Raw genomic sequence first — 24,483 nt, forward strand, 5'->3', positions numbered from 1 at the left:
CCACACACACCACCCCCACCCCCACCCCCCCGGCACGGGCACCGCCGCCCCTCCGCCCCCCCCCATCCCCGCCGTTGTCATGGCGACGGCCCGCGACGGGCGCAGCCAAGATGGCGTCGCCGCAACCGCCACGGCGGCCCGCGCAGGTGCCGGGGGGGGGGGGGGCGGGGGGGGTAACACCGCACGGGCTGGGCCCACGCACCCAGCAGAGCCCTCCACACGGGGTGGGGGTGGGGCGGTGACCCCCCCCCGGGGAGTGTCCGGGTAACACCCCACAGGCTGCGGGCTGGACACGGGGGGGCTCCGGGTGACGCCCCACAGGCTGGGGGGACACGGGGGGGGGGCTCCAGGGCCACCCCACAGGTGACACTCCCCCCCCCCCCCTCAGGCCACACTCCGGCTGAGCAGTGAGAGGTACCTGCGGGCCCAGCCCACCCTCCGGCCGCTGCTGGGGGGCTTCCTCAGGTGAGACCCCCCCCCGGAACAGCACCCCCCCACCCCCGTGCGCAGGGAACACAAACACCCATTTTCCAGCGCGGGGAGCCACACCAAAACAGCCTCTATTCCTCCCAAACCCTGTGTGCCCCCCCCCCCCCCCCTTCCAGGGAGCTGCTGCGCCAGCGGCCGGACGACGTCCTGGAGTTCGCCACCGGTGAGTGGGGGGCACTGAGGGGGCCCCACGGCACGGGGGGGGAACCCACTCACCCCTCTGCGCGCCCCCCACAGCGTACTTCAGCCAGCCGGGGCTGCCGGGCCGGATCCAGGAGGAGCTGAGAGGTGGGCAGCGGGGGTGGGGCACGGGGTCTCACCCTGACAACAGGCAATAAGACCCCCCCCACCCGCTGCTGCCCCTCCCCGCCGGTGCTCGTGGGGGACAGCAGAAGGTGGCAGGGGGCCGGGGGGGCTGCGCCGGAGCACCCCACATCCCAGCCGGCCCCCCCACGCTCCAAACCACGCCGAGCCGCTTATTCCGTGACAGACCAGGCTGCCCCCACCAAGCTGCACCCCGCTGTCCCCCCGGCACCCACTGGAACCAAAGCGGGGTGCTGGGGGGGTGCCGGGGGGTGGCGCCGGGGGGGTGGCAGCGGCCCCCCCCTCAGAGGAACTCCTCCGTATGTGCTGCCAGCTGGGCCTGCTGCTGCGCCAGCCAGTGCTTGTAGCGCTTGGTCTTGGGCCGCAGGAACTTCACCACCGACATCGGCACCCGGACGGTCTCCAACCCATTCACCTGTGGCACAGCACCGGGGGGTCACAGCTGGGGACCCCCCCCCCCCACGTCCCCCTCTGCACCGCCCTGGCCACCCCCCACCCCCACCCCCAAGGAGCGGCTGCTGTGCTCCAGCTTGTGGCCGCTCCCGCACGTCTCCCCGCATGCTGTGCCCAACCAGAGCTTCATCCCCAAATCCCGGTGGGACCCCAGCCTGGGAGGCAGGAGGGAAGCCAGAGGGAAGGGGGGGGCCTTGCCCCTTCCCTTCCCCGCCTGCTGCAGGAGCTCAGCGCAGCAGGGGAAGCGGGAGCCTCCGCCAAGGCACCCGGCAGCGGTGACACGGATTCGGAGCTGCGGCAGGCGGCTTCGGAGCCAGCTCTGCTCCCTGGAGGGCCGGGAAGGACAAAAGACGAATGGCGACGGGCGAGGAGATGCTCTCATCTATCTAGGTCGTGGGGATGGGGGGGTGGGTTTTGCTGTTTTTTTCTGGTTTTTTGTTGGGGTTTTTTTGTGTGTGGGTTTTTTTTTTTTTAAATAAAGTCTTTCTGCTCCTCACACCCTGCGCCAGAGAATGGGCACCACCAGTTTGGCTCCGTGTTTCTCTGTCACGGGCACATGGGCATAGACCGCCGGCGCTGGCTGCCCGTGGGAGGAGGGGACGGGTTGTGTGGGGTGCCGAGAAGGGGAATGGGAGGCACGGGGGGGCACAGAGCTGGGAACACAGAGTTGGGGACCGAAGGGCCACTCGCTCACCGTCACATCGCACCAGTACTCGCCCCACCTGGTGATGGGCTCCTCCGGCAGCTTCAGCGCGTGGGGAGGCACGAAAACCCGCAGCTGAGAAACAAAACAAGGCCCCGGGAGTGAAGGCCGGGGAGCAAGGGCAGCTCGCAGCGAGCTCCCCGGCTCCTGCCAGCGCTGGCCTGGCGTGTGTCGTGGGAGCCACCACAGCCTCATCCCCCGATTTATCATCTTCCTTTCTTAATCCCTTTAAGGTTTTAAACCCTGCGCTGAGCCGCTTGTGGCACGTGCCCCCGCGCCTCAAACCAGCCACAATGTGCCGCTGGCTCTGCAAACCCCAGCAAAATCCCTTCGGGGACATCCCCCACCCCCAGATTTGGGCTCCCACAACCAACTCCTGCAGCTCCGCTCGCACACGGCAGCTCCCAGCACCGACAAAGAGCTCCCAGCCGGTGCGGAGCCAGTTCCAGGCAACGCTGACAAGAACCACTCACGTTTTTGAGGAAGTGGCGAGCCACGATTTCGTTGCTCAGCTCCCACTTGACGTTGTTTTTCATGCCCACCTCGAGGCGGCAGCTCTTGAGGAACTTGATGGTCTGTGAAGGTGGGGAGGAAGGTGTCGGGGAGCAGAGGGGAGAGCACCACGCTCCCAACGCTCCGGCTGGGAAGTCAGTGAGTGAGGTCCCGAGGGGCACGGGCAGGTGAGCAGTGGGGTGCCGGGGGTGCAGGGCTGCCCGCATGGGTAGGCAGCTGCCTGCTCGAGCCGCAGTGGGAGGGAGACGGATCCCACCTCTGGCTTTGCACTTTCCAGGACTCACAGATTTCCCTGGAACAACTTCACAGCCTCCCTGGAGCCCCTCCGCTCACCTTCTCCCCGCTCTGGGTTTGGAGCATCTCCAGTTTCCCTTCCTGATGCAACTGCAAGGAAAAGAGGATTGAGGAGAACAAATGAAAGGAAAGCTCGGCGACGCTGCGTGCTGGGCAGCCCTGCTGGCATGCTGCCGGGGCAAAGGCGGCTCCACGGAACCCCGGAGGGCTCGCCCATTGTCACAACCCCTGTGGCGTCTGTGAAGAAATTTATTAATGAGCAGGGTGCATCACAGCACTGCGTTTCTAAAGCGATCAGCAGATCTCACCCCACAAAACCACAAACACGTGGGTAGAGGGAGGCACGGACGACCCCAGAGAGCAACCAACCCTCTTAAACCAAAATCCCCACTCCTTCTTTAAGTTCTCCTTGTTTCAAAGCACAGATGGATGGGCTAAAAGTGCCCCAGCCAAGCTGGGAGCAGCCCCTTCATGCTGACTCACATTCTTCTCCTCCTCAAACATCTTCCTGTTCTCCGGCGACGCATAGACGGCCAGCCCTTGGGGCAGCAGCTTGTTACGACCCAGGAATTTCTTCACACTGACCACGTCTCCCCGCTTCCCCAAACCTGCAAGGAGAGGAGCGAGAGGTGACATTAGTGAGGCGCATGCTGGACAAGTGCCAGCCCCACAGCAGCTTTGAGGCTCCATCTGAAGGAAGTTTAAGAAAAAAAGAGCCAAAACACCACAGAGTTATGGATTCCAGGGCCCTGCAGCCCTAAATCACCCCACAGCCCAAGGGGTGAATCCCTGCTGCTACCATATCCTTGGAAACAGGGCCTAAGGGCAAGAACCCTGCCTCTCCTCTACGCAGACAGGGCAAAACTGGGCAGAAACCAAATAAACTCTTGTGACCGGCACGCGGCTCTGCTGCAGGAAGGCAGACACCCATGAAAAGGAACGTACCCTCCACGGCCTGGGTGAGGATCAGCTCCATCTCCTTCTTGGGCAGGTGCTTGGTGTCCTCCACCAGCCTGTAGATGCGGTGCCGCCGGGGGTGCAGGCGCGGCTGCTGCCCCTCCTTGCTGAGCGGGACCTGCCACCACCGCTCCACCACCACCGTCCCCTGGCCCGGGAGGCAGGGATGAGCCAGGGCCGAGCAGCTCGGGAGCTTCCCGGCCGTGAGCCCGACTCCAGGCTGGGCAGGAGCGACCAAGGCGAGGGGAGACTTCCCCCCGCTACCGCAAACTTGGCGGCCACCCCAGCCGCCCCCACCCGGCACCAGAGCCACCCCTCCTGCAGGGACGAGGGGGCTGCCCCCTCCAAAACCTCCCCGGGTAACCCCCCGCCCCCCGCCGCCCCACCGTGTTTTATTGAGCGCTCCCTACACCCATGAATCCTACACCCCCCGCCGTACCCCGCTCCAGACACCCATCGCCCCTGTGCGGCCCCCCTGCTCCTCAGCCCCCCGCTCCCCGCACCGGCACCCCCGCACCCCCCAGACCCCTCGATACCCCCCCCCTCCCCTCACCGACGCTCCCGTACTCCCCCAGGGCCCCAAGCTCGTACCCAGGTACCCGGACAGCCCCGGCAGCCCCCCGCAGAAGCCCCCAAGGCCCCCGGTGCCCCCCCCCCGGCCCTCACCCGGCTGTGGCTGAGGCTCAGGGCCCGGCTCGCCGCCCACACCAGGCGGCCGCAGCCCCCCGCCGCCCCCCGGCCCAACATGGCCGCCCCCGCCGCGCTCCCGGCGGCGCCCGAGGACCCCGCGGCCGAGGACCCCGCGGGGCTGCCCACAGCGCGCCTGCGCCCTGCACCGGGCTGCCCGCGGCGCGCCGGGCCCCAGCGCGCACCGGAGGCTGCCCCGCGGCGCGGCCGCCCCAGCCCGCCCGGCAGGGAGCCCGGCAGGGAGCCCGGCAGCCCCCCGGCGGGCAGCCCCCCGGCGGGCGGCCCCGACCCCCGCGCCCCGGGCTGCGTACCCAGCACGGGAGCGACCCCGAACCGGTGACTCCCTCCCCCGCGCCGAGCTGCGGTTTTCCCCCGCTCCCAGCGCTCCCCCGGCTGGTCCCAGTTCACTGGCCAGCCCCCACTGCTTCCCCTGGGAACACAGGGGTAACGCCCCTCGGAGATGGGGGGGTCCCTGGGGAGCATGGCGGGGGGGCTCCCAGGAAACCAGGGCACGGAACCGACAGGGAGCTCCAACACCTTCCATTTTATTGAACCGGGACACCAACGTGGTTCCTGCCCCTCGCCACGAAACTGGGCTGGGGCGAAAACAATCCACCTGCAACCAGAGGGAGCCAGCTACCGGGAGCGCGGCCAACCGGGAACTCCCGGAGAGAAGAGATACAACCGGTAGCAGCAGCCGTGCCACGTGTCCACGAGCAGAGACCCCCGTCTTCCCACTCTGCCCTCCCATGGGTCTCTGCCAGGACAATCGTGCTCACCGGTGTCACCGGGAGCTCCTCTCCATCACGCCGCTATTCTCGCCACTGCCGGAGGCACCGTCTGCATGGAGCAGGGGGTCAGTGCCCGGTTTGGGGGACACCATCCCACCCCGGGGAGCCTCACAGCCTCCGGGCAGCGGTGCAGTGCCAGAGGGAACTGACAGCTCCACGCCACGGGGGCCAAAAGGGGTGCGAGACCCCACAGAGGCCCCGGACCAGGTGTTACCAGCGTAACCAGGTGCATTCCCACCCGGCATCTCCTCTGGCACAAGGGGTCCGTGCCCAGGCTTACTGGAAAGGCTGACGCAGGACAGGGTCAGGGGCGTCTCGCCAGGACTTTTCCGGGACTCCGACAGGAGGCTTTCGAGGGAGATGCAGGTGACGCTGTCCTGCACCGGGAAGAGCCGGATTAACCGTCCCCAGCGCACCATTCGGGGATCCAGGGCTGGCTCCCTCCAGGGAAGCTGGGGGGGAGAACAAGCCATGCTCTCCGGTCCCGTGTCTGCTCACCGGTGTCTCGGCCGCAGCCTCCTGTGCTGGCTGTGAGGGGATGTCCTCCGCCACCTCTTCCTCCTGGGGACAGGGGACGGCATAGCCCAGCCGCACCAGCTCTGCTCCCACATCCAGGTTCTGCATGGAAACGAGACGGGGCCGGAGAAGCCGGCAGCTCAGGAGAGCCGGACAGGTGGGGAAGCACCAAGGAGGGGGCTGGGGCACCTCTGAAGGAGGCAGGGAAAGTGACAGGGGCTCACCTCTCCATGGTGGACAGCGTAGAGCCTGACATTCGGCCAGGTGCCGAGCCCAGACTGGACGTAACTGGAAAGCTTTGCCACCACAGGTTTCCACGTGGCACAGTGGGTGAGCCGGTCGAACTCATCCAGGGCTGCGTCTGCCCAGCCATCTCCTGCAGGAGACGGGCCACTGGGTGAGCTGGGTGCCAGCCGTGGGGAAGGGGCACAGCCAAATGCGGACCCCCTCCCCGGACTCACCAGCAGGCATGATCCCAGCCAGGCTGCACTCGATGGCCTGGAAGGGAAGGCTCAGGAAGTCGCTCCTGGCAGGGAGAGAAAACCACAATGATGTCACACCGCCAGCCCGCCTCAGCCGCAATCCCGGCTCCTCGGGGCTTTCCGCAGCGCTTTACACCACAACCACTTCACAAAACACCAAAGGGCCTCACCGAATTCCTCTGGTGCCACAGCTGTGAGCCCTACCGCAGCCATGCTGCCAGCTTCCCTGGGAAATGTTAAACCACAGCCCCACTGTCCCCCCGAAACCCTCAGCAATAGCCACGCTCACCGCAGGGCTCGCAGCGCCTCGCAGGGGGCCTCCCCGTTGTCCCCAAAATCCACATAGTAAAGGTCAAAGTTGCCGTTCTCCAGAGTGCCCAGGACGCGGGCCCGGTACCAGTCTCTGCCATCCATGTAGGGAGCAGCCACAATGTCCCCTGCTTGGACAGCTGGGAGCTCTGCCTGGGGAGGGGGGACAGGGCAGGTGACATCCCTGGGATAATGGGAACCCACCGGGGGTGGGGGGAACACGAGGCTGGTGCCCCGTGGGGTCTCACCACACGGTCACTGCTCTGGTAGTACTGCCGCATCTCGGTGGTCAGCTTGTCCAGCTGCAGGCTGCGGTGGCCGATGATCTGGATCCAGAAGTGGTTGGGGTTTTCAGCGGCCGAGACATAAACTTCCAGGTATTCATCAGCGTGGAAGCTGAAGTCAGGGCTGGGAACTAGGGGAGAGGGGTGGTGAGAGCCAGGCAGGGCAGCCGCGGGGGCCCCCAGTCTCCCACAGAGATGGGGAGAATGCGAGACAAGTCGAGAGCAGAAACCAACCCGCAGAGACGCATCTCGGACCATTCACAGGGTAGATGACCCCCGTGAGAGCCCAGGAGGCAGCTAAGCCGGCCTCGGCTCCAGCCACGGAGCAGGGACAGAGGGACCAAGGCCAGGGGACACACCCACAGGCAGCCCGGGGTGAGCCAGTACCATTCAGGTGGTTCCCGACGCTCTGCAGGCTGAGCAAATATGCTCCCCGGCGCAGTTTTCCGGTTGCACCCAGGGGACGACACAAACGCTTCTCTTACTCTCAAATTTTGGCACTGCTGCGTCAGGCCCTGCCACCAGCTCCTGCAGCTCCTTGCTCTCATCCTTCAGCTTCTCTGCCTCCTCGAAGGGAGCCTGGCCCAGGAGGGAGGTTTCACCCCAGGACAAGCCCTCATCCTCTTCCATGTGCTCTGGCACCCTGGGTGGGAGCAGCTCCTGCTCCCGCCGGATGCCCAGGGGCTGCTTGCGCTGGCACCGCATCACTGTCGACTGTGCCAGCTCCTTGTGGAAAGCATTGTCTTCCATCAGCTTCTCCATGATGAGTTTCTTGCGGGGAAAGAGAAGAGCATTGGGCTCGGGGGCCGAGCCATCCCCCAGTCCCTGTGCCTCCCGCTCACCTTGGCGGCTGCCACCTCCTTCCGCGTCCCCAAGAGCTGGATGACCCTGACTGGGGCCAGGCCGGTGTCGGCCTCACGTTCACAGAGCACCTTGGCACCCGACCTGTGGCAGATGCCCCGCACAGTCTCACCACCCCGGCCTGTGGGAGACAGAACCCCGGGAAACTGAGGCAGAGCAGACTCAGAGCAGGAGCCAGCCTCCATCCCAGAACCAGAGCAGCTTTCCTGCCCCGACACACTCGCACCATTGGGCCTTTGGACAGCAATTTGCCACCGCAGGCACTGACCGGGTAAATCTGTGACACCGCCCACCACCCCTGCCTCCCCAGGGTGGGCAGAGGTACCGATAATCCTGCCAACGGCTCTCTGGGGCACGCAGAGCTGCTCCGACACCGGGGTGCTCTCTGCCACGATCTGGTGGATGGCGGCTTTTGCCTGGCAGACTTGGCTGGGGGAGCCCGAGATCAGCAGCGCCGTCTCCTCATTCTCATCCTCTCCCTCCACATCGATGTAAGCCCCTGTCTCTTGGCTCAGCTGCGGGAACAGGGCAGGGGGACAGCTCCCAGCTGCCACTTACTGGGGCTCCCAGTAAACTCGGCCTTTCCCCATCATCCCCGCAAGCCAGGTGGCCTCTGGCATCACTCACCTTTTTGATGGTGGCTCCCTTCCGGCCGATGATGGATTTCACAGCCGCCCGGGGGACTCGCATCTCGATTTCCAGCTGCTCATCTCCCACGAAGACCAGCCGCTCCTCTGAGGGAAAGCAGCGGAGCGATGGCAGTGGCCCCCCGCAGCCCCAGCCACCCGCGCAGGGCGAGCGAAACCCTCGGGGGGCTACATACAGCACAAGGGGAATTCAAAGTGGATAAAGCTACTCCAACAGCCTCTCCAGCCCCAGGGAAGGGGCCCACAGCAGCTCTGAAAATCCCAGGGGTGCTCCCGAGCGCCTGGGGAAGGCGAGGGGAGGGTGGGTGCGTGGGAGGCGGCTGAACACTCAAGCCCACGCGTGAGGAGGCGCGAAGGGCACGGGGGCTGCGGTACCCACCACGGCTCTCCCGGTACCTGCGGTACCCACCACGGCTCTCCCGGTACCGGCGGTACAGGATGTAGAGGACGGTGGCACCAGCCGGGACCCCCAGGACCACCGCAACCTTCTGCAGGGTCGTCAGGTGGCTCCAGTAGCCCCGCTCCGCCGCCATCTTCCCCGCGGCCTGAGGACGGAGAGGTTTCACCGGGAGCCTCCCCCCACCAGGCCCCTGCGTGAGGGGGCGGGGGGGCAGGCCGCGGCCCCCCAGCCCCGAGGCACCCTCCGCCGCCTCAGCCCGGCTCCCAGCCGCCGCAGGAGGCTCGGCCGGCCGCCGAGCAGGCGCCCAGGCTCAGCCCCGGCCCCGCCGGAACAGGCCACGGCTCCCGGCGCCCCGGGACAGGAGCCGCGGCGGCGGGTGGGCGCTGACCCCCGCGGTCGCACCGCCTCCCGGGGCAGCCTCAAGCTACCTGGGAAGCCCGGTCGCAGCGGCGCAGCCCCCGGGCCCCAGCGCCCGGCGGGTCCGGCTCTCGGTGTCGGTCTCGGTGCCGCCCCGGTTCCCCCCAGCCCCGCCGCCCCCCCGCGCCCAGCGCCGCCGGCCCCGCCCCTCCCGCCGCGCTCCAATCGTAGCGCCGCCCCTCCCCGCCCTACCAATCACCACCCGCGGGCGGTGGCCAATCGCCGGGCTGCCTCCCACGGGAGGGGGCGGGAGGAGAGGGGTGAGGGGGCGGGGCATAGCTCCGGCCTGGGAATAAAGAGACTAATCCGCGCCGCGCGGCGGGCGGCTGCAGCCAGTCAGCGAGCGGCGGAGGGGCTCGAGCCTGCCCCGAGCGGTGAGTGACGGGCGGGGGGGCTCCGCCCCGCCGCGCAATGCCCCGCGTGGGCCCGGAATCCCCGGGACACCCGGCACGGAGCCCACGGACGCGCCGTCCCCAGCAATGCCTTTATTCGCCTCGGTACAGCCGTCCCGCCGCTCGCCCCCGCCGCCCCACCGTCGCGCGGCGCACGCGTGGCTGCCTGGGCCCTGGGGGGGCCCGGGGATGGGGGCGGGGCCCCGGGCTGGGGTGGTGGGCGCCCCCGCGTGACGGGGCACCCACGGGGGATGGCGTGTCACCGTGCAATGAAGGCCACCGGGTAACAGATCCTCCTGGGGGGACAGAGCCGGGTGACGGAGCATCACTGGATGATGGGGTGCCACCGGGTGATGGATCCTCCATGGGTGACAGACCATCACCAGGTGACAAGATCTGGCTGGGTGACAGAGTGTCACTGGGTGTTGGATCCTCCATGGGTGACAGACCATCGCTGGGTGACAGACTGTCAGCAGGTAACAAAACCCCACTGGGTGACAGACCATCACCAGGTGACAAAATCCCACCAGGTGACAAGAACGTCACCAGGTGACGGATCCTCCATGGGTGACAGACCGTCACTGGGTGATGGGGTGTCACCGGGTGATGGATCCCCACGGGTGCCGGGGCCCCTCGGGGTGCGGGTGCCGGCCCGGCCGCGGCAGCACCCCGGTGCGGGGGTCCCAGGCAGGGGCTCAGCGGGCAGCACCGGGGGTCTCGGCCTCGCCAGCGAAGAGCTCGCGGTAGAGCGGCGGGAAGGCGACGTGCAGCGCGGCGGGGCACAGGCGGCGGAAGGCCTGGAGCTGCTCCACGTGCTGCGAGCACAGCGCCCGCAGGCGCCCGGCCGGCGGCAGCTGCGCGGGGACACGGGCCGTCACACGCCTGCTGGGCGATGCCACGTGCTGCACACGTGGGGGGCCGCGCGCGAGGCACCCACCCACCCTGTCCCCCGCCGTGCCCCCCACCCCCATCCCCCGCCGCGCCCCCCGTGCCGCACCCTGGCCAGCAGCCCCTCGCGGCGTGTGCGGCGCAGCAGCAGGCGGAAGGCGACGTCCAGGCGTCCCTGCAGCCGCGCCACCTTCGCCGGCTCCTGCAGCCACGGGCGGCCTGGGGACAGGGACAGGGGAGGGTGACATGGGGACGGGGGAGATGGCGGTGGCATGGGGACGGGGCTGGGCTGGGCTTGGGGACAGGGGTAGGACTGGCATGGGGACGGGGACTGTGTGGGGACAGGGATGGGGAAGCAACAGGACAGGGACGGAATATAACGAAGACAGGGATGGGATGGAGATGGGGACGGGGACAGGGATGGGATGGGATTGTCATGGGGACAGGGATGGCGGTGGACAAGGATGGGGACAGGAATGGGGACAGAGGCAGGACTGGGATGGGATGTGGACAGGGATGGGGGGGCATCGGCGCGGGGACAGGGATGGGGATGGACAAGGATGGAGACAGACAGGACAGGGATGGGGTGGGATTGGCCTGGGGGCAGGGTGGGGACCACACCGGGACAGGGACAGGGCAGGAGAGGCTCAGGGTGGGGACACCACGGGGACAGGGTGGGGGACAGCAGAGGCCAGCTCAGGACACCCCAGCACCCGTTTTAGGACGAAACGCCAGGGGTTTGGGCAGACCCTGGCTGGGGCTGGGGGGGCGGGGGGCTCACTGGCGTTGATGAGGACGAGGGCGCTGAAGAAGGCCACCTCGCTCTCCGAGACGTGCAGAGCACAGAGGCTCTGGGCGAAATCGAAGATGGAGCCGATGAGCTCGTGGCAGCCTGAGGGGAGTCCTCGTCACCACGTGTCCCCCCCGCGCCCCCCGTGTGTCCCCCCCCGTCCCCAGCCCTACCCAGGGATCGGAAGAGCTCGGTGCTGGCGTACTTGCCCTCGAAGAAGACAGTCCGGTTGTCGGAGTTGAAGGCTCGGCACATGCGCACCAGCACCACCTCCATGGCACCTGCCACCGCCCGGCAGCGGGACGGGGACGGTGGCACCGGGGACGCAGGGGCCCACGGTGCCACTGCTGCAGGTTGGGTCGGTGCCCCCGCAGCACCAGCCCCGGGGTTTGTCACCTCCCCGGTGGGGTTGGGGTGGCCCTTGGGGACTGTCATCTCCCAGGTGGGACCCGTGGGACTGTCACCTCCCTGATGGGGCCAGAGCGTCCCATGGCCTGGGTACACCGGGGCTGGGGAGACGGGGCAGCAGGGACTGTGGGGCTGGGGACGTGGTGGCCCTGGGGCTGGGGACAAGGGGACACAGTGGACCCAGGGCTGGGAACAGGGGACAAGATGAGCCGAAGTCTGGGGACAGGGGGACATGGTGGCCCCAGGGCTGAGGACAAGGGGACATCGTGGCCCTGGGGAGGAGGACAAAGGAATGAGAGGAGCCCAGGGCAGAGGACAAGGGGGGCATGGTGGCCCTGCGGCTGGGGACAGGGGACGTGGTGGCCCCGTACCCGCTTTGAGGAGGACGATCTGGTCGTTCTGGCAGAGGTCCATGAAGCCTCGCAGGCGTTTGGCGAACTCCACCACGTACTGGATGGCCTCGGTGATGCGCCCGGCACAGCACTGCCACATCTCCTCCATCGACTGTGGGACCGGCCGTCACCCCCGCCACCCCCAGAAGGTCCCCATGGCTCCGCATCGGAACCCCCAGCATCGTCGGGGTGCCCTGGGGACACCCCTGTCCTCTCCCCGGTGGCCTCACCTTCTTCTGGTAGGCGCAGACCTCCTCACGGGAGAAGGTGTCCCAGCGCCGGAGCTGCAGGTCCTCGGCACGGAGCTGGCACGTCTCCCGGTACGACTTGAGGACATTCTGGGTGAGGTGCTCTGCAGGGGACAGGGGCTTGGGGATGGGGCAGGCAACCCCTCCCGCATCCCCCATGGGCAAGGTCCCACTGCCATCCAGCACCCATGGGCGGCGGAGCCCAGTCCCGCCATCCAGCACCCATGGGTGGTGGAGCCCAGTCCCGCCATCCAGCACCCATGGGCGATGGAGCCCAGTCCCGCCATCCAGCACCCATGGGCGATGGAGCCCAGTCCCGCCATCCAGCACCCACGGGCGGCGGAGCCCAGTCCCGCCATCCAGCACCCATGGGTGGTGGAGCCCAGTCCCGCCATCCAGCACCCACGGGTGGTGGAGCCCAGTCCCGCCATCCAGCACCCATGGGCGGTGGAGCCCAGTCCCACCATCCAGCACCCATGGGCGATGGAGCCCAGTCCCGCCATCCAGCACCCATGGGCGGCGGAGCCCAGTCCCGCCATCCAGCACCCATGGGCGGTGGAGCCCAGTCCCACCATCCAGCACCCATGGGCGGCGGAGCCCAGTCCCGCCATCCAGCACCCATGGGCGGTGGAGCCCAGTCCCGCCATCCAGCACCCATGGGCGGCGGAGCCCAGTCCCGCCATCCAGCACCCATGGGCGATGGAGCCCAGTCCCGCCATCCAGCACCCATGGGCGGCGGAGCCCAGTCCCGCCATCCAGCACCCATGGGCGGCGGAGCCAGGTCCCACCACTGAGCACCCGTGGGTGACAGACCCAGGCCCCACACATGGCACCCAGTGACTCACCGATCTCCAGGCCGGAGGATGTGGGTGACTCCAGGAGGCTGCTGACATCGGGGTGGGGGTAGAAGTCAGGGTCGTCCCCGTCCCTGTCCCCCTCCCCGTCCCTGTCCTTGTCCGGGCTCTGCTCGGTCCCCTCTGGCCGCCCCAGCTCTGCCTCCACCATGGGACCAGCCCGGCCATCCGTGGCACCGTGACGGGTGCCGGGGCACCCCGGGGTGCCGGCAGGGGTCAGCGGGTGGCCCCGGCGCCCCATCACCTCTGGGGGGCTGGCAGCCGCCCCCTCAGCCGCCCGCTCCTGCTGCCGCTGCTCCAGCTGCTGCTGAACCTCGGCGTGCAGCCGCTCCCGCTGCTTCTTGGACATGCGGCCGAACTTGACGGCTGCGGGGCGAGACGGCGCCACACACGTGCCACACACGTGCCACACACGTGCCACACACGTGCCACACGTGCTAGCACCAGTCCAGCTCCCCACCACCCACATAGCTGCGGCCATGGGGCTTTCTGCCCCCCGAGCCCACCGCGGCAGCCCCCCACAGCCCCTCCCGGGGACACCGTGGCCCCCCGAGACGCCCCCCGCTCCCTGTGTGTCCCCTGGCGTGGCAGCCACAGCCCCCACGGGTAGGAGCGGGGCTGTGCTGGGGTGCACCCTGTGTGGGGAGGGGGCTGCGGGCGGTGGGCACCCACCGTCGCGGGACATGCCGAGGCGCAGGCACTTCTGCAGGCGGCAGTGCTGGCAGCGGTTGCGGCTGGCCCGGTCGATGGGGCAGTTCTGCTGGCGGCTGCAAGCGTAGCTCAGGCTGCTCTGCTGGCTGCGCCGGAAAAATCCCTGCGCTGGGGGTCACCGCCATGCCGGCGCTCCCTGGCACTCACCGGAACCCCCCAGCACCCCCTGGTGCTCCCTGGCACCCACCCGAACCCACCGGCACCCCTTGGTACCCACCGGCACCCACCAGTGCCCACGAGCATCCCTTGGTACCCACCGGCACCCACCAGTGCCCACAAGCATCCCTTGGTACCCACCGGCACCCACCAGTGCCCACGAGCATCCCTTGGTACCCACCAGTGCCCACGAGCATCCCTTGGTACCCACCGGCACCCACCAGTGCCCATCAGCACCCCCTGGCGCTCCCCAGCACCCACCAGTGCCCCCCTGGCGCTCCCCAGCACCCATCGGCACCCACTGGACCCCCTGTGCTGCCGCCCACCTTGCAGCCCTCGCAGGTGATGACGCCGTAGTGGATCCCCGAGGATTTGTCCCCGCAGATCTTGCAGGGGATCACCTCGATGTGGGCTGCGGGGGGAGGGGCGGCTTGGGCACCCACCTGGGGTTCAGTGGGGGCTCACAGTCCCCACTGGGCTCCCACGTCACCCCACGAGCCCCGCGGGACGGCGTGTGCCACCCACACTCTCACCAGGACCCCACGAGCTCCTGTGTCCCCTGCAGGCACCGGTGTCCCCCATGGACCCACACGTCACCCAGGGGCTCGTGTGCCCCCAGGGGCTCACCCGGTCCCTATGGATTTACATGTCCCTCGTGGGCCCCCGTGGCACCCCGTGGGCTCCAGCGTCCCCACAGGGCTGGGTGCCCCCCAGGAGCCGTGGGTGCCCCCCGGGTGTCCCCCCGTGGCCGCCGCGTGGGTTGGGCCCCACCAGGCACCGGGGCTGCCGAAACCACAGCGGCAGCGAGCACCGGCAAAGCCACAACTGGGACACGGCCCCACCTTGCAGGAAGGCGCCCGCTGCACCGGCACAGCCCAGCATGGCACCGGCATGGCCCTGGCATGACACCGGTGCAGACCAGCATGGGACTGGTGCAGCCTGACTCAGCACCAGTACAGCCCAGCACAGCACTGGCACAGCCCGGCATGGCACCAGCATGGCCCTGGCATAACACCAGTGCAGCCCAGCACAGCACCCGCGTGGCCCTGGCATGACACCAGTGCAGCCCAGCACAGCACTGGTGCAGCACAGCATGGCACTGGTGCAGCCTGGCACAGCACCAGTACAGTTCAGCATGGCACTGGTGCAGCCCAGCTTGGCACCGGCGTGGTCCTGGCATGACACCAGTACAGCCTGACATGGCATTGGTACAGCCCAGCATGGCACCAGTACAGCCCGGCATGGCACCAGCACAGCACCGCTGCACCCTGGGTGGGCCAGGGACCGTGGGGTGCAGTCACAGGGATGGGAGCACCAGAGCGGTGACAGTGGGGGACACCAGGGGTGGGGAATGGCTGAGCACAGGGGGACACCAGAGCCAGGGGGAGACACCGGAGCTGGGGGGACACCGGAGCTGTGGGGCCAGGGCAGCAGAGGGACACCAGAGCAGGGGGATGGTGTGGGGGGGACACTACAGCCAGGGTGACCCCAGCCCCGGAGCTGCCCCACAGCCCCCCAGAGACACCTCCCACCCCCCCCACTTGTCACCCCCCACCCTGTGCACGCACATGCACATCCGTGCACTGTTCCATGTGCTTGTGCACACTGAGATGCACCTGAGCCAGCTCCTGCCTGCTTGGAAGCGCTTGCACACTCACACCCATGTGTGGGCACGCTTGTGCACACGCGCATGTGGTCATTCAAGCACAGGGATGCCTGGGGGGCTGGTTGCACGCTTGGGCGTGCTTGGGCACGTGTGGGTACACGCACACACACCCAGCCGCACATTTGGGCACACCTGCCTGTGCTTGTGCACATTTGCAAAGTGTTGTGCAAAGCTGTGAACGCTCGTGCTTGCCCATGCTTGCGCACATTCACACCTTCTTGCACACGGTCACAATTGCTAGTGCACACCCTTGTGAGCTTGCACACGCTAGTGCACACCTGCGCCTGCTCACGCACGCTCAAGGGTCTCGCACAAGCTGGTGCATGTCTGCCGGAGCTCCCGCGTGGCCTCGCACCCTCGCCCGCCTGCCCACAGCTGCTGCATCAATTGTGCACACGCGTGCACACGCGTGCCCACGCCCGCACACCTCTTCCTCCCGGGGCCAAATTCGCTTTGTCGGCTTTTTCCACCCGCCCCAGTTGTGGGGCCCGGCGGCCGCCCGCGCATCCGGTGGCCGGGCACCGGGGACCCCCGCAGTGGCGGCCGGGGGGGGGGGGGCCGGGAATTCGGCGCTTTGAGTCACCCCCGGCCCCGGCACCCACATTAGTCAACGGTGCCGCCGCCGGCGGCTGCCAGGAAGCGCCGGTTTCGGTGCTGGTGCTGCTCCTGCCGGGAACCGGTGGCAAGAGGTCGCCGAGGTCTTGCCTGGCCCCACGCCTCCCCGCCGGCACCCGCCGCTCCCACGGCACCCGCCAGCACCACCAGCGCTATGGGTACCCACCAGTACCTGTCATCTCCACCAACACCCACCAGCACCAGGAGCACCCACCAGCACTCATCATCCCCACCAGCAGCCCACTTCCACCCACCAGCACCCACCAGCACCCGTCATCCCCACTAGCACCCCACTAGCACCCACCGGCACCCATCATCCCCACTAGCACCCACCGGCACCCATCATCCCCACTAGCACCCACCGGCACCCATCATCCCCATCAGCACTCACCAGCACCAAGAGCACCCACCAGCACCCACCTGCCCCACAAGCCCCAGGGACACCCACTGATACCCATCATTCCCACCAGCACCCATCATCTCCACCAGCATCCCTCAGCACCCACCAGCATCCCTCAGCACGCACCAGCTCCACCAGTACCCACCAGCACCCATCATTCCCACCAGCACCCATCATCTCCACCAGCATCCCTCAGCACCCACCAGCATCCCTCAGCACACACCAGCTCCACCAGTACCCACCAGCACCCATCATCTCCACCAGCATCCCTCAGCAAGCACCAGCTGCACCAGCGCCCACCAGTAGCCGCCAGCCCCACAGGGACCTGGAGGCACCCACCAGCCCCCCCAGCACCCCACAGGGACCCACCAGCCCCAGGGCACCCATGGGCCCCCGCCAGCCCCACGGGCACCAGCCCCGGGGACACCCACTGGCACCCTCAGCCCCCCCAGAACCCACAGGGATCTCCTGGCACCCGTCGGCACCCACCGTCCCCAGGGTGGGGGCACAGCCCGGCACTCCCAACCCTCCTGGCACAGTGTCATGGCAAAACACGCCACGCCACGGGCTGACACGTCACGGCACAGGCCAACATGCCATGACGCAGAGGGGAAGGAGGGGACCCCAGCCACAGCACCCAAGGGTGCTGGCACCCCTGTCTCCGTTTCCCCAGTGCCAAAGTGGGGGGGTTGCGGGGAAGGGGGGGGGCGGCACTGGAGTGGGGCCACCTGTGTGTCCCTGTCTGTGTCCCCGTCTGTGTCCCCATCAGTGTCACCTGCACCAGCCCTGCGCAGCTGCCAGCCCCCACCACATCTGAGCGCCAGCACCCAGCCCGCAGGTGCGCGGGGGCACCCATGGGTGCTGGGGGGCACCCGCACCCCCTGCCACGGGCGCTTGCAGCCACAGGTGCAGGCACGGGGGTGGGAAACGGGGCTGCCCAGCACTGCGGCACTGCCGAGACACACAGCAACATGCAATGACATGTATGCATGCCCTGCAACATGCGGGCACATCACACTGCAAGCACAGCCACCTGGAGCCGTGTACAACACCTGCACATGCTGCACCACCCTGCGACATGGGCGCACACACCATAACATGTGTGCATGTGCTGCTACAGACCATAACACACATATACATGCAGCAACATGCTGTAACATGTGTGCATACATAGCAACCCACCGTGACATGCATGCACAGACCCCGTAGATTGTGCAGATGCAGTTACAGAGCCGTCATTACACGTGTACCCCAAAACATGCCTGCACACACCACAACACGTGTGGCTGTGCTGGAACATGTGCCAACACACCTGTGTGAGCTGTACAACATGTGTGATGCACCATGCTGACACACGCAGCCCCTGTGCCCCAGCAGCTCCCAGTGCTCTCTCTCTCTCACACACACACACACGTGTGGGCACTCTCGTGTGCAGTCACACACGTGTCCACATACCTGTGTGTGCTCTCACGGGTGTGCACAGGTACAGTTGCACACGCGCCTGCCTGCACCCTGCCTTGGCACCCACACACATGCACATGCACGGACCAATATGCTCACACACACATGCACATGCACCCAGCCATGCCCACACATGTGCACACACACATGCACACCCGTGTGCTCCCACACCTTTACACATCCACCTGCTTGCATGTGCACCCGGCCCCACACACACAGCCCTGTCCCCCCACATCCTCGCACACACACACGCACCCCCTGCTTGCACACACGCATGGATCCTCCTGAGCACCCCTGCCCTTGCACACACACTCCTGCCTGCTCCCCCTGCTTGCGCGCCTGCTCCACACACCACCTCACCCTTGCACATGCACACACACTCCTACAGGCTCCTACACGCCTGCACGCACACGCGTCTGCTCTCACGAGCTTCCACTGACTGCACACGCACACTCGTGTGCTCCCATGGCCTTGCACACACGGGTGCACACCCCAGCGCACTCCCACGACCTTGCACACACGTGTGCACACCCCAGCACACTTCCTTGGCCTTGCACACACGTGTGCACACCCCAGCATGTTCCCAGCTGCACGCATACCCACTCCCACGTGTGCACACATCTGCTCTCACATGCTCTTACACTCTTGCACGCTCCCACACGTGTGTGCATAGCACACGGGCACTCCCGCCAGCTCCCACCCTTGCACACACATGTGCCCCCTCCCACCCTCTGCCACACGCAGCCCCCACTGCCCTGGCCATCCCAGGCAGCCCCCCGCCAGCTCCCCCCCTTGCACACGTACGTGCCCCCCACGAGCCCCCGTGCCGGGCCCTACCTCGCATGGCGGCGGCGGCGGCGCGGGTGGCGCGGGCGAGCGTTATAAGGGCGCCTGGGCCCCCCCGGCATCCTGCCCCCCCCCCCCCGGCATCCTGCCCCCCCGGCCCCACGCACTGGAAATTTCCAACTTTCCACGGCGCAGCTGGGGGGGAAACCGAGGCACGGAGGGGTAGCGCAAGGAGTGGGGTGCCCGGGGGTGCCCCCCCCAACCCCCTGACCCTGGTGAGGCGCAGTGGGGGTCTGGGCGGGCACTGTCACCCTCGTCCCCAACCCCCAAGGTGGCTCCAGTACCCCCAGGCCCTGCAGGACCCTGACATTCCCAGCTGTGGGGTGCAGCCATGGGACCCCGACGTGCCTGGGCGTGGGGTGCTGCTGTGGGACCCCCCGGCACCCTGATGTGCCCACCTTTGGGCACAGCTGTGGGACCCCCCAGCACCCTGGTGTGCCCACCTTTGGGGTGCAGCAGTGTCACACTGACACGTCCACCTCTGAGTGCAGCCGTGGGACCCCGTGGGACCCCAGTGTGCCCACCTTTGGGCACAACCGCAGGACCCCGAGGTGCCCGGGTGTGGGGCACAGCCGTGGTCCCCCCGCCCCAGGTGCCATTGGGGGTTTGGGCGCTGCCAGGCCAGGGGCAAACCTGAGCCCCCCGCTGTGGCCACTCGGGTGCAGGGGTCCCCAGGTCCCCCTGCCCGGCCCCGCGCCCCCAGTGTCCCTTGTGACCCCCCCCCCGTGTCCAGTGTGTCCCGTGTCCCCCCCCAGTGTCCCTTGCCCCCGGCCCCCAGCTGCCCCCAAGGGGGCGCCCGGCCCCACCCCGGCCCCGCTGTTGTAATGATGTGACACCCGGTCACTGCGGTCACAGGTGACATCACACCCACTCTCGGGGGGGGCGCGGGGGGTGTCAGTGATGATGTCACACCTGGTCGCTGCTGCTGGGCAGTGATGTCACACGCTGTCACCGGCCCTGGCGGTGATGTCACACCCTCTCAGTGCCGCCAGGCTGGAAGCCAGCAGTGACATCACCCCCAGCAGTGATGTCACCCCAGCAGTGACGTCATCCCATCCGTGACTCCACTTCCAACAGTGACGTCATCACAGCAGTGACGTCACTCCCCGCAGTGATGTCACTCCCAGCCGAGGGTGGGACAGTGACATCACTCCTGGCGCCCCCAACCTGGGACCCCAGCAGGGTCAAGGACAGGGGGGCCAGAGGTCAGTCCGCTCCCGACGCCCGGCCCAGGAGCGCCCCCCGCCCCCCCACAACCCCCGCCCCCCCGCTGCCGCGAGGCCCGGGCGCCGCCAGGGGGCAGTGCGGCCACCGCGGCCGCTCTCACGTCACCGCCGGGGCGGGGCCTCCGCGGACCCCCTATGGACCCCCTACAGCCCCTATGGGCCCCTACAGACCCCTACAGCCCCTATGGACCCCCTACAACCCCTATGGACCCCCTACAGCCCCGACGGACCCCCTACAGCCATGCGGACCCCCTACAGCCCCTACAGACCCCTACAGCCCCTATGGACCCCCTACAGACCCCTATGGACCCCCTACAACCCCCTACTGGACCCCCTACAACCCCGACGGACCCCCTACAACCCCGACGGACCCCCTACAGCCATGCGGACCCCGCCTCGTGTGGCTCTATACAGCCCCGCCGGCCACCCCCGCGGGTCGATGCTACCCCCTATAGCCCCTACACACCCATAGGCAGCTTCACACACCCCTACACAGCCCCTATGGACCCCCTATAGATACGGATACCCCCCTACAGACCCCCACGCAGCTCTATAAAGCCCCGTACAGCATCTATACGCCCCTATGCAGCCCTGCACAGCCCCTATAGACGCCCTGTATGCCCCTATGCCACCCCATACAGCCCCTATAGGCCCCCATATGTCTCCTGTGGTCCCCCATACGGCCCCTACACACCCCTATGCAGCCCCGCACAGCCCTGATATCCCCGTGCAGCTCTGCGGCCCTATAGCCACCTCACACGTACGTATATAGCCCTGCGAGGACACCTACACGTGCCTATACAGCCCTCTGCAGGCCTTATGCACCCCGCCGGCCCCGTATGGCTCCTTGCGGCAGTCGCAGGTCACCTATACATCAACGTACACCCCTGCAGGGGCCCTATGGGCCTCCACACCCTATAGACCTCTGTACAGCCCTATGCCCCAACGTACCCTATAGACCTCTGTACAGACTCCTATACCCCCCCGGGGGCTGCTGCAGGCCCCTCTACAGCCCCTATAGGAGCCCAGTGCCCTCCCTATACAGCCCCCACAGCAGCTCTGGATGCCCCCAGCCCCCCTATGGCCCCACCCACCCCTACACCCCCCTACACCCCCGTAAGCTGGGGGACCCACCTCACCCACCAGCTGCAGCGTTAGGCAGCTTGAGGGGGCTGGGATCACCCCATGGGCAGGGCTCGGGTGGGCAGGGGGCTGGGGACCCCAGGGGGCTGGGGACCCTGGGGTGACCCCAAGGTGACCATGGTGGGGCTGTGAACCCCAGGGTGACAGGAACCTTGGAGTAACCGCAGGGGGCTGGGGACCCCCAGGAACGAGACAGCTCCAGCGTAATACAAAACACCTTTATTGGGGTGGGGGGCAGCAGGGAGCGGCAGGGCAGCGCCCATGGGCGTCAGAGCAGCACCCAGGGCAGGGGTAGCACCCACGGGTGGGAGCAGCACCCATAGGGAGGCAGCAGCACCCACGGGTGGGGGAGCAGCGCCCGCGGGGGGGGGGGCAGCACCCACGGGTGCTGCTCTCACTTCCTGCCCTTCTGCTTCATGTGCAGGACAAAGTAGTCGTTGCAGGCGATGGTGAGCCCGGCCACCAGCGAGAAGAAGCCCTGGAAGCCCACCTTGCCGTCCCGGCACTGGTCCAGGTCCTTCATGATCTTGTCCAGGGCCATCGGGTCCTGCTGGTTCTGCGGCACAGCCCCCGCCTCAGCACCCCGCGCCGGGGGGGCTAGGGGGACCCCGGGGTGCTGGGGAGCCCGATCCCGGGGTGCTATAGCGCGTGCTCCCAGTCCCGGGGTGCTATAGCGCGCGATGCTGGGGCGCTATGGGGTGTGATCCCTGGGTGCTGGGGGGCCCAGTCCCGTGGTGCTATAGGGTGTGACCCTGGGGTGCTATAGGGTGTGACCCTGGGGTGTATAGGGCCCGATCCTGGGGTGCTGTGGGGTGTGACCCCAGGGCGCTATAGGGCGTGATCCTGGAGTGCTGTGGGGTGTCACGCTCAGTGCTGTGGGGCCCGATCCTGGCGCGCTGGGGGGCCCAATTCCCGGTGCTACAGTGCCCAATCCCAGGGCGCCGGGGGGCCCGAGACCCGATCCCACCTCACCTCCAGGAAGCCGGGGAACTCCTTCTCCATCAGCGCCCGCAGGTCCTCCTTGCCCAGGTGGTTCTTGTCACCCGCGTACTTGTGGAAGGTGAACATGAGGGTCTCCATGGCGTGCTCCATCTGGGACGGCATGGTGGGGGCTGCGGGGGGCACACACAGCTCAGGCCCCGCCGTGCCCGCGGGCTGAGGCTGGCACCGCTCAGCCCATGTGTGAGCGGTTTTCCAGCCACCAGGAATGACTCAGCTCCAGCTGCGGCCGCGGGTGGGGCTGGGGGACACACACACACACACACACACATGTCCTGCAGGCGTGTCCCGTGTGTGTCGCCCCCCCCCCACGGCTATGGGGTGCCCTAGGGAACCCCAGTGAGTCATGGGGGGCATTGCGCAAAGCCCCCGGTCCCCGCCCGCGGCGGAGCACGCCCTGCCTCAGTTTCCCCGTGTGTGTGTGGGGTCACAGGGGGGGCAGCCCCATAGCAGGCTCCCCCCCCACCAGGGGTTACCCCCCCCCCCCCCCCCAATTGCTGGGGGGAGGGGTGCTGGGGCCTGGCAATGATGGAGGGCGATGGCAGCGTGGGGACACGCCTGCCCCCCCCTCCCCTCGATGTTTCCCCCAAGGGCTCTGGTTGGGGGGTTTTGGGGGGGAGGATGGGGGGAGTTGTGGGGGGGGGGCGGTGCCACACCCTGGCGCAGCCACTCGCCACTGAAACAGGAACTGGCTCAGCCTGTGGCTTCGCCTCCCAAAACCTGGGGGGACCCCGAGGGGGGTGACAGAGCTGCCCCCCCCTCCTATTCAGCACCGGGATCACCAGCAGCCCTGCCCCAGCACCCCGGCCTGCACTTTGCCCCTCCCCCTCCCGGCAGGATGCGCCCCCCCAAGGCGCAGGGGCGTCCCTGGGGGAGACACATATCCCCCCGACCTTCCAGGGGTGCTAAGGAGGGGGGAGCAGGACGTGGGGAGGGGACAGGGGCCCCCATGACAGGGACATGGCCCCGGGGCCCCCTCCCTGGCGGTGCAGGGCTGGGCTCCCCCCGGGGGGGGCAGGAGGGGTGTACCCCTAACGGGAGGGGCAGGAGCGGGGTCCCCCACGCAGGGGGGATGCCTGGGGGAGCCCCCCTCTAAACGAGGAGTGCAGGATGAGCCCCCCACAAAAACGGGTGCGGGACACCCTGCAGGGTGGTGTCTCGGGGGGGAGCGGGGCAGCCTGGGGGTCCCCGGGGGGGTCAGGACGGGGGATCCCCGGGGGGTCAGGACGGGGGGTCCCCGGGGGGGCTGGCAGCCCGGGGGATGCCCCGGGGGGGGGGGGGGCAGCCCGGGGTACTCACGGCGCGGTGCGCAGCGGGCAGCGGCGGGGCGGGCAGTGGCGGGGCGCGGCGCCGCCCGGGATAGGCACGGCGGGGGCGGGCCGGGGGGGCTCGGGGGGGCCGGGGCGGCCCCGCTGACTCACCCCGCTCCCGCCCGGCCGCGTTAACCCCTTCCCTCCGCCGGCTGTCCCGCCCTGCCCCCCCGGACCCCCGCCCGGACCCCCCGGGATCCCGCCCTGCCCCCCCGTGACACCCCGGACCCCCGTCCCTGTCCCACCGGGACCCCCCATTCTCACCTACGGGATCCTCCCCGGGACCCCCTCGGATCCCCGCGCCTCCCCCTCCCCCGCACTCCACCCTGCCGCCAGCTCGGCGCCGTGCCGCCTAATTACAGACTAATTGGGTGCCGCGACCGGGCCCCCCCCCGCCCCAGTCCCCTACTCCAAAGCGGTGCAGAGAAGGAGGGCGGCGGGGACCCCCACCACCCATGGGGTCCTCCACCGGGTGCCTCTTCCTGGGGAGGGACCCCCCCGGACCCCCGTCCCCAGGGGACGCCCTCAGCTCCTCCAACCGACCCCCGCCAAGCACCTCCCCTTCCTCATGGCCCCTCCAAGAATCCCCAGGGGCCCCCAGAATCAAGAACCCCCCCCTCAGCCCCAGGAAGACCCCAAGGCCCCCCCCGCAGCACCGCGCCCTCTTCCTGTCACTTTGCCCACAGCCAAGATGGCGGCGCCCCTCATGGCCCGCAATTGGCGCGAAGCCGCGGGGGACGGACCCCGCCTGCCCTCTCACAAGATGGCGGCCGCGGCCCCACGTCCCCTAAGGGCGTGGCGGCCTTGCCAGCTTGCCCTCAGCCAACATGGCGGCCGCTCGCCCACGCTCC

General features: G+C 68.3%; 5 protein-coding genes across 6 annotated transcripts; 1 reads left to right on the forward strand and 4 right to left on the reverse strand.

Annotated features, from left to right (window-relative positions):
* Positions 1–535: 535 nt before the first annotated feature.
* Positions 536–4,516, reverse strand: MRPL9 (mitochondrial ribosomal protein L9). Its single transcript, XM_040618876.1, has 7 exons — positions 4,400–4,516; positions 3,722–3,881; positions 3,260–3,384; positions 2,816–2,866; positions 2,443–2,544; positions 1,961–2,044; positions 536–1,228 (listed from the first exon to the last, which is right to left on the reverse strand). Exons 1-7 carry the CDS (start codon positions 4,478–4,480, stop codon positions 1,097–1,099), a joined length of 735 nt encoding a protein of 244 aa, XP_040474810.1. The 5' UTR covers positions 4,481–4,516; the 3' UTR covers positions 536–1,096.
* A 433-nt stretch (positions 4,517–4,949) lies between these two features.
* On the reverse strand, positions 4,950–9,250 carry TDRKH (tudor and KH domain containing). Its single transcript, XM_040618620.1, has 13 exons — positions 9,139–9,250; positions 8,720–8,855; positions 8,291–8,397; positions 7,989–8,178; positions 7,645–7,784; positions 7,288–7,573; positions 6,767–6,933; positions 6,499–6,671; positions 6,189–6,253; positions 5,952–6,103; positions 5,710–5,829; positions 5,492–5,588; positions 4,950–5,260 (listed from the first exon to the last, which is right to left on the reverse strand). The coding sequence occupies exons 2-13, from the start codon at positions 8,841–8,843 to the stop codon at positions 5,205–5,207; spliced, it is 1,677 nt and encodes a 558-aa protein (XP_040474554.1). The 5' UTR covers positions 8,844–8,855; positions 9,139–9,250; the 3' UTR covers positions 4,950–5,204.
* Positions 9,251–9,789: 539 nt separating this feature from the next.
* Positions 9,790–13,913, reverse strand: RORC (RAR related orphan receptor C). The gene is made up of 8 exons (XM_040618898.1): positions 13,772–13,913; positions 13,091–13,465; positions 12,228–12,349; positions 11,977–12,109; positions 11,371–11,478; positions 11,189–11,299; positions 10,517–10,626; positions 9,790–10,373 (listed from the first exon to the last, which is right to left on the reverse strand). Exons 1-8 carry the CDS (start codon positions 13,782–13,784, stop codon positions 10,215–10,217), a joined length of 1,131 nt encoding a protein of 376 aa, XP_040474832.1. The 5' UTR covers positions 13,785–13,913; the 3' UTR covers positions 9,790–10,214.
* A 6,155-nt stretch (positions 13,914–20,068) lies between these two features.
* Positions 20,069–20,635, forward strand: LOC121080117 (merozoite surface protein CMZ-8-like). Its single transcript, XM_040577981.1, has one exon. It carries the CDS (start codon positions 20,069–20,071, stop codon positions 20,633–20,635), a length of 567 nt encoding a protein of 188 aa, XP_040433915.1.
* Positions 20,636–21,522: 887 nt separating this feature from the next.
* Positions 21,523–24,383, reverse strand: S100A10 (S100 calcium binding protein A10). Of its 2 annotated transcripts, none has more exons than XM_040577840.1 (3): positions 24,294–24,383; positions 22,296–22,435; positions 21,523–21,879 (listed from the first exon to the last, which is right to left on the reverse strand). In XM_040577840.1, the coding sequence occupies exons 2-3, from the start codon at positions 22,425–22,427 to the stop codon at positions 21,718–21,720; spliced, it is 294 nt and encodes a 97-aa protein (XP_040433774.1). In that variant the 5' UTR covers positions 22,428–22,435; positions 24,294–24,383; the 3' UTR covers positions 21,523–21,717. The 2 variants fall into 2 exon arrangements, with proteins under 2 accessions (XP_040433774.1, XP_040433773.1); XM_040577839.1 differs by lacking the exon at positions 24,294–24,383 and adding an exon at positions 23,622–23,779.
* Between the last annotated feature and the right edge of the window lie 100 nt (positions 24,384–24,483).

This window comes from Falco naumanni, chromosome 20, assembly GCF_017639655.2.
Source record: "Falco naumanni isolate bFalNau1 chromosome 20, bFalNau1.pat, whole genome shotgun sequence".
Taxonomy (NCBI): domain Eukaryota; kingdom Metazoa; phylum Chordata; class Aves; order Falconiformes; family Falconidae; genus Falco; species Falco naumanni.